At 51.7% G+C, this 8,504-nt stretch overlaps 2 protein-coding genes across 2 annotated transcripts in view; one reads left to right on the plus strand and one right to left on the minus strand.

Moving 5' to 3' along the window:
• The window catches only part of CPAMD8 (C3 and PZP like alpha-2-macroglobulin domain containing 8), a 47,167-nt gene extending 43,983 nt beyond the window's left edge, over positions 1–3,184 (plus strand). The window contains 2 exon segments of the mRNA XM_081846526.1: positions 893–1,062; positions 1,848–3,184. Coding sequence (XP_081702652.1) covers positions 893–1,059 — 167 coding nt within the window. The 3' untranslated portion in view covers positions 1,060–1,062; positions 1,848–3,184.
• A 629-nt stretch (positions 3,185–3,813) lies between these two features.
• Positions 3,814–5,653, minus strand: F2RL3 (F2R like thrombin or trypsin receptor 3). Its single transcript, XM_081846347.1, has 2 exons — positions 5,514–5,653; positions 3,814–5,214 (listed from the first exon to the last, which is right to left on the minus strand). Exons 1-2 carry the CDS (start codon positions 5,614–5,616, stop codon positions 4,142–4,144), a joined length of 1,176 nt encoding a protein of 391 aa, XP_081702473.1. The 5' UTR covers positions 5,617–5,653; the 3' UTR covers positions 3,814–4,141.
• Between the last annotated feature and the right edge of the window lie 2,851 nt (positions 5,654–8,504).

Raw genomic sequence — 8,504 nt, forward strand, 5'->3', positions numbered from 1 at the left:
ATCTATCTATCTATCATCTATCTATCTGTCATCTCTATCTATCTCATCTATCTATATCCATCTCATTTTTCTATCTCTATCATCTATCTATCATCTATCTATCTATCTATCTATCTATCTATCTATCTATCTATCTATCATCTATCTATATCTCATTTTCTATCCTCTGTCTGTCTGTCTGTCTGTCTATCTATCTATCTATCTATCTATCTATCTATCATCTATCTATCTATCTATCTATCTATCTATCTATCTATCTATCATCTATCATCTTTCTATCATCTATCTATCTATCTATCTATCTATCTATCTATCTATCTATCTATCATCTTTCTATCATCTATCTATCTATCTATCTATCTATCTATCTATCTATCTATCATCTATCTATCTATCATCTACCTATCTATCTATCATCTGTCTCATTTTTCTATCTCTATCTATCTATCTATCTATCTATCTATCTATCTATCTATCTCATTTTTCTATCTCTATCATCTATCTATCTACCTATCTCTTTCTATCTATCTCTTTTTATCTATATCTATCTATTTCATCTATATTTATCTCATTTTTCTATATCTACCATCTATCTATCTATCTATCTATCTATCTATCTATCTATCTATCTATCCACACACACATTTATATCATATCATAATCAGGCTTCCAAACGGTTTTGCGCTACAGTGGGACCCTGGTTCCCAAACGCTGAAAACCCGGAAGTGAGCAACTACTGGCAAAAAACAAGAGAGCGTGGGAAAGATTAGAAATTTGGAAAAGTAACCCCGGAACCGTTTTCTTGCTGATGGTTCCCTTTTGGCTCAGGGGTGTGTGTGTGTGTGTGTGTGTGTGTCCTGGCCTCGTTTGACCCCTTTTCTCTGCCTTTCAGAGGAAGCCCCCACCTCCCAGCTGGACTTCTCCTACTACTCCTACGAATACGAAGTCGACCCCTACGCCATGTCGGAAGGGGACGCCTTTGAGCTGACGGCCCCCAGCAGCACCGCGGCGGCAGGAGGGGGCCGGTTTCAGGGGACGGCGGTGCCCACGGGGGAGTGAAGGGTGAGTGGGGACCCCGGGGTGGGGCGGAGGTGGGGCAGGGGCTCGTGACATCGTCCTCCCCCCCTCCAGCCCACAGGGCAGCAGCAGCAGCAGCCAGGAGCCAGCTGGCCTTTGCGGTTCCGACTTAACAGGATTTATTGACCTATATTTCAAGAAATATATTTACCTCTTAATTGGGAAAAAAGAAAGCCCAGGGCCAGATTCAACTCCTGAACGTAATGGGGCCTTTTATAAGTCCAACTGTCCTTTGTCAACAAAAAATGGTTATTATTGTTATTAGGGGAAGTAATTTGATTGTACTATAACTGAAATAGGAATTAGTAATTATTAGTTGTTATTGTCAGGCGGAGTAATTTGATTCCGTTCTCATTTCAATTATTATAATTATTATACTGTTACAGATATAGGAATTAGTAATTATTAGTTATTAATCAGGGGAGTAATTTGATTCCATTCTCATTTCAACAACAGTAGTAGTAGTAATAGTGATCATCATCATCTATTAATGAAATGGAAATTAGTAAATATTAGTTGTTATTATTAGGGAGACTAATTTGGTTCCATTCTCATTTCAATAATATTAGCTGTTGTTATTTTATACTATTACTGATAAAGGAATTAGTAAATATTACTTGTTATCACTAGGGGGAGTAATTAGATTCCATTCTCATTTCAACAATAGCAATTAGCAATTATTTGTCATTATTATTGATATGGATTACTTTGGAATCAAATTGCACCTCCTAATCCCTTCCTTCTCCCCCTTTCTTTCTGTTCTCCTCTAGGGCTCTCTTCCCCCCAATCCAGCAGAGGCTGCCCCACGCCGGAGACACAGCCAGGCTTTTCCCTCTCAATGCTGAGCCGAAGCCCAGCTGCCCCCCAGGCAAACCTTGCCCATCCTGCCCGCCCCCCAGGCCCTCCGTGCCAACCCCTTGCCCCCTTGCGCCACGCCAACCCAGGAGCTTTTCTGCCGCAGAGGTGGAGCACGGACTCCCTCCCTCCCCAGCCAAGCCTCGCTCGGATCCGGACCCTGCTTCCTCCCCACCCGGCTTTGAGAGGCAAAGGTGGGCAAGGGGAAGCTGCCTGCCCGTGCCCGGCAAGGTCTCACGGCACCCTCAAGACGCTCCCCGAACCTCACCCGCCCAAATTGCCACCCTCCGTCAGAACTTTTCCGTCTCTGCTTCTGTCGTGCTGCGGTGGGTCAGGCTGGATGACCCCCGGGGGTCCCAACTCTGCAATCGAGGAGCCAGGGCTAGGCTTGGGGGGGGGTTCCTGCCTCCCCATTCCCACCAGATTCCTGGAATCGGTCGTTCAGGACATTCCCGTCCTTTCCACTAGGAAACGTTCTGCATTTCCGTCCTGCCTTCCTCCCCGAATGCTTGGTGTATAAACCTGCCCCGTGAAAAGGGCTTTTTTCCAACCCACCCGGGGGCGCCAAACAAGCCCCTTCCCCTCTTGAACCCACAACCCCTCACTTTTCGCTTTAAAAAGAGCAGGGGCCACAGAGAAAAGGTTTCCCATATTGTTGGCAGATCCCAAGATACGAGCCACAACTTGGGGATTTTCTCTTTTTTGGAGGGTGAGAAATCAGCCTCCCCCCCTTCCATGTTTTTTTCTTTGCACAAACACCCCCCGCAACAATCCCAGGGTGCCAGGACCCCCTCTGCCCCACCTCTGAGCAAGGCAGAATGTGACCCCTTCGCTCGGCGGCTACCCAGAACCTTTTTGCTCTGCCGGTATTTATTTTGGAAACGGCTGTTCCGCCCGTCCAGGGTGTGGGGGGTGACCAAGTGGGGCAGGCGAACCCCACCCCATGGCATCCGGCAGCCCCTCTCGCTTTCTCCCATTTCTGCCCTAGACCGGGGACCCCCCCTCTTCCGGCACGACCAGCTCCTGCACCCCAGAAGAGCTGGGAGACCCCTGCCCTCCCTCTCCCCCCAGCCCCATTTCAGTAGGGCGGCCCACAAACCCGAGGCACGCGGAGGGGGGGCTGCGGACCTTGGCACACATTTCGGTAGCGAGTTCGAGTGTCCAGGTTGTGGGCAGGTGGGGGCACGGGAGAAGAAGTTTGATTTAGATGCTGATAAAATATTTTATTAAAAACCAATGTCTAAAAATCAAATGGCGCCTCTCGTTTCTTTCCGGAGAAAGGCAAGGGTTAGGACTTTGGTACAATCCGGCGTTCTCGTATGTCCCGTTTGACGAACTTTTGCCTAAAAACGACGGAACGGCGTTTCAAAATCTTGGGGGGGGGAGGAGAAGGTCGCCCCAAAAATCAACAAATGAATTTTTTGTTTCTCTGTGTGACTGCATCATGTATCGAAATTACCCAGCGCCCGTTGCGAATCAGGTTTGCGAACAAAATCTACAGGCTTCCCGCTGTTTGCAAAGGTGCAAATAAAAGCTGCGTTTTCAGCTGAATTTGGGGGGGCCACTTGTGCTAAGCTATTTCCATGGTTTTGTTCTTTCAATTGCCCCCTACCCAAGTTCTGAGCGAAAGTTTGTCCCTTTACAATGCAGCAGACACGTCCAATCGGTCAATCGCAATCCACTGGTCGATTGCAGGGTCAATCCTGGTTGATCGCGTGATCCTGATCGATCACCCCCCCCCCAAAAAAAAAAACCTCAGCAACTTTGGTCAATCCAATGAGTACATCACTGCCAGCTTTGTCATAGTGGGAGAGTAGATTGCAGTCTCTTGGGAGTTGGACATGCAAGGCAGTACAGGAAATTGTGGGGGTATTTTTGGGGGGGTGGGGGAATCAATAAGTTATGATACTGTATTGTCCGGTGCCAAGGGCTTTCTGGCGGTTCCCTCCCTGCAAGAAGCCAAGTTACAGGGAACCAGGCAGAGGGCCTTCTTGGTGGTGGCACCTGCCCTGTGGAACTCCCTCCCACCAGATGTCAAGGAAATAAACAACTACCAGACTTTTAGAAGAAATCCGAGGGCAGCCCTGCTTAGGGAAGCTTTTAATGTTGAATATTGTATTTTAATATTCTGTTGGAAGCCGCCCAGAGTGGCTGGGGAAACCCAGCCAGATGGGCGGGGTAGAAATAATAAATTATCATTGTTTTGTTTTCATGCCAGGGCCTGGGAGCATTTCGTGGGCAGCGTCTCTTTGCTGGTTTTCAGGGAGACGGCCGAGTCCTTCCTTGTGCCGAAGATCCTGCCCGCCACCTTGGCGCGGAATTCCTCCGAGGCGTAATAGTACACAAAGGGGTCTACGCAGGTGTTGCTGGCGCTGGCTGCCAGGGCCCCCATGTACGCCATGTAGAGGGTCCCTCGGGCCCCGGCGCAGCGGTGGGAGTAGTGGAGGAGAAGGAGGACATGGCTTGGGGTGTACAGAGCCAAGACCGATGCCACCACCACGACGGTCAGCTTGATGGCGGTGGCGTAGCGGTCCCCTTTCCCCGCCAGGACCCGCAGGGTGGCACCCGAACACAGCACTATGACCAGCAGCGGGGCCACAAACCCGCCGGCCACCAGGGCGACGAAATAGGGGCGGAAATAGGTGGCGTCGTCTTCGGTGGGCAGGGCGTCGTGGCATAAGACGCGGCCCGTGCCCAGCAGGGGGAACGACTGGCGCCGCAGGGCCAGGGGCAACGCCGAGAGGATGGCAGCCCCCCAGGCGGCGCCGCAGGTGCCCGCCGCGAAGGCCGGGCTGCGGAAGGAGCGGGCAAGGAAGGGGTGCGCCACGGCCAGGTAGCGGTCGGCGCTGATGCAGGCCAGCAGCAGGAGCGAGCAGTACATGTTGGCGTGGAAGGCGGCTGTGTTGAGGCGGCACATGCCCTCGCCAAAGGGCCAGTGGTTGCCCAGGTAGTAGTAGGCGGCCTTGAAGGGCAGGAGGAGGCCCAGGAGGAGGTCGGCGGCTGCCAGGTTCATCAGGAAGATGGTGGACGGGAGCTTTTCGACGCGCGTGGCCAGGACCCAGAGCGCCAGGGCGTTGGCAGGCAGCCCAACCAGGCAGAGCAGGGCGTAGAAGGAGGGCAGCAGGAGGGTGGTCAGGGGGCTGTCCAGCTGCGCCTGTGAGGATGGGGGCAGGACCAGGAAGGTGGTGCGGTTGAGGGTCACCTGGGCAGAGGGGATGGCACGGGGGCACAGGCCAGGCGGCGGGCGCTGGGGGGCCTCTGTCCCGTTGGGGGTGGCATAATCTGGGGAGGCGGAAAGAGGTTGGGTTAGTGGTGTTGGCACCCAAGCCCGCTGCCCATGTCCTGTCAAGTGGGGTTTTCAGAGGGGGGCACCACCACCACCCAGCTTCCATGGGGCAGCAGCTGTGTGAATTATGTTTGAGATATCTCTGCGAAATTTCAAGTTGAAAAACTCAATCCATTTATTTTCAAGAAAAGGAAGTCCCAACGCCTGTCTGCCGCAGCACCCGGGCCCAAAGCAGAATCCTGCACCCTCCTGCCCAGCTAAAAAGGGGGGGCTGGGGGTCTTCCTTGCCACTTACCATCGTAGTCGTCGGCCGCCGCAGCCTTCGCCGGCTGCCCGCACAAGAGGAACAGCGTGAGCAGCCGGAGAGGCAGGCTTGGCCCTGCTCCGCACAGATGCATCCTGCTTCGGAGAAGTCGCTGCTGCAAGGAGCAACATCCTGGCTCAGCCTCTTAACTCCAGGAAACACTCCCCACCCCAAACCTAGTGACACTGCAGGGTCACCCCCCCCCCCCCGCAAGCAACAAAAGTCTTATATTTCGTGGAATCGGCAGAGGAAGAGGCAGGCCTGTGTCAGATGTTGCTCAGACCACAGCTAATCTCCCCTTGGTAGAATGACGGATCTGGCGAAGGACGCTGAACTCTTGGCTTCGCCTAAACTCAAATCCCCCCCAGTCTTAATATCCCAAGTGCTGCAAGATCCCAAAAGCGCCTGGACTAAAATTGTCTGTCGAAAACTTCACTCTTGTGGTTTATCACCACGGGGGCTACTCACTTTGGGTTTTAGCAAAGCCAACTGTCTAATTTGTCAGTGCCTAAATGATCTCAAGAGTCGGAACAACTTGGCAACAATCAGGAAATTTTGCTCGGGGCACGACTATTTTCCACCTTCCCCTTTTGACTCCCCGGCACCCTCTCTGCATAACCCAGCAATTCCAAAATATAGACGCGCTTTGACTCCCGCAAGACAAAACTCTTCTCTTTCGCGGAATTGGCAGAGACCTGTCCCAGTCGTTTCTGAGACCACAGCTGGGAGAGGGAGGGCAAAAGGCTTTATTCCATCTCAGCCACAAATGGGGTTATTGAGGCTGTGGGGAGGCCAGGTCACATGCTGGGCATGCAGAAGGCTGGCATGCTGAATGCCCAGGAGCACCTCCAGCCCGGACCAGGGAATGAACGAAGGAATGAATGGATCTTTATTTGCGTCAGCCACCAACTACTGCAATAAAACAATTCGATATACAAAGAATAGAAACAAAAAGTCAATTCTATAAAATACATTTTAGGGCAGGCATAAGCAAACTCTGACCCTCCAGAGGTTTGGGACTACAATTCCCATCATCCCTAGCTAACAAGACCAGTGGTCAGGGATGATGGGAATTGTAGTCCCAAACATCTGGAGGGCCGGAGTGTACCTATGCTTCTTTTGGGTTTTGAATCAACGGTCAAATAGTGGATCTTATTCCGATTGCCCCGGCTAAAAACCTTGCCACCTTTGCTGTCACCTGCTCATCTTGATCTGCCAAGAGAAAGGACATTGGGGCAGTGGCTGGGCGAGCCGGAATGGACGGAAAATAAAAATAACATAATGGAACGTCACGAGCACAGCACAAATCGTATAAATACTGGGCAAATTGTCAGTAAAACAATCCCAAACACATCATTGCGCCTAGAGGCTAATCTTCCCCGGTAGAATTACGGATCTGGCGCAGGACACTGAACTCTTGCCTTTGCCTAAACTCAAATCCCCCAGTCTAATATCCCGAGTGCTGCAAAATCCCCAAAGCGCCGGGACACTTCTAGCCCCACCCTGGAGATTCCACCGGGGATGGAAATTGAGACGTTCTGCAAGCCAAGCAGCTGTTCTGCCTCTGAGCTTATGGCAATGGCTCCAGAAGTGGCCCCGGGTGCAGTTCCCAAAGGGGGGAGGGTCCCGAGGCGGCATCCTCCCGCAGGCTGTCTATGAGGGGCATATTGGTGAGGGACGGAGACCAGCCGCAGCTCTCCCACCCCCCTTGTTATAAACATCCTTCGCGTCGCCACAAAGGCTTTTCTTTCTGGTGCTGATAAGCGCTAGGAAATGACCTCGATGCAGAGAAATGGAGGAAGAGGAAACTTCTGGCGGCAGATAGCAGCCCACGAGCGGCACAGGAGACCCCCGCGTGTGGGGTAGAGCTCTGGGGCCAGGCAGCCCCTTAAATCGGTGGTGGCGAACCTATGGCACGTGCGCCAGATGGGGCACTCGGAGACCTCTCCGTGGGCACACACGCCACCAGCACCCCAGCACCAAGTTCGCCAGATTTTTACGGTTCCGTGAGACGGCGACAACCCTGTGTTTTCTTCCTTCTCCAGATCGAGTCCAGTGTGACCAACTTGGTCCTTCCGACTTAGACTGGTTAGATTTAGGAAATCTGGAGAGGGGGGTATTGGAACATCAAGAAAGCTCTATAAAATAAATCCCGTGCCCTGCGTGAAACACTTGAGAAGACGAAGAGGAACGACGGACAGCGTCAGTTCTGAAAGTATGACAAATTACCAGTGGGCATACAAAAGCAAAAAGCGTATTAATTGTTCCTTTCAATAAAAAGTGCGTTTGTATAACTCGAAGCTCTGTTGTTGTGGTTTTTTTATTATTTTGTTAATGTGTGAGTTGTTCCCCCCCCCCCCCAAACTAAAACCTCAGTATTCAGGTTAAATTGCAGTCTTGCCACTTTGCAATAACTAAGTGGGTTTTGGGTTGCGGTCTGGGCGCTCGGTGTGTAAAAGGTTCACCGTCACGGCCATTAATACTCTTCCTAGATGTCCCCCCTTAAGCTGGTGCAAACGTCTTCCAGTCTTGTCTGTGCAGAGATCGGGTTCTCCCTCTGGGAACTCGCACGCAGAACCCATCTCCCCTCTAGGGCTGGAATTGGGAACATTGCACCTGGTCCCGAGAAGGGGGCCCTCGGGCGACCTACGCCCCTCGCTCGGGGGCCCCACCGCCTGTTCCGCGGGGGAAGGAAGAACACGAGGGAGCCTCTGGCGTTTTCAAAATTAATATTTTATTTTTACTTGATGTGCAAATAAATAATTTCTTTTAAAAACTACATTCAAAGAGTTGGCAAAAGCAAATACAAAGGCGGAAGGAAGCCGGGGGGGTGCGGTGGGGGGGGGGTGGGATAGAGGAAGAAGAGAAGGGAGACCCTTCGGAGACGAAATAAAAATGGAAATTTGGGGGGGGGGACCCAGAAGCATTGTCTCTCGCGTTCTCTGCTACGGACAGATCTTTCCCGGCTTCCGGAAGCACACC

The sequence above is a fragment of the Podarcis erhardii genome, assembly GCF_964252035.2.
Source record: "Podarcis erhardii genome assembly, chromosome: 18".
Lineage (NCBI taxonomy): Eukaryota > Metazoa > Chordata > Lepidosauria > Squamata > Lacertidae > Podarcis > Podarcis erhardii.

What these genes read in the sequence shown, in the direction of transcription:
- F2RL3 (XM_081846347.1), bottom strand. Translation starts at nt 5,616, where the DNA reads ATGCATCTGTGCGGAGCAGGGCCAAGCCTGCCTCTCCGGCTGCTCACG. An exon ending in GGCGGCCGACGACTACGATG is followed by an intron (nt 5,215 to 5,513) that starts GTAAGTGGCAAG and finishes CCGCCTCCCCAG; the next exon opens with ATTATGCCACCCCCAACGGG.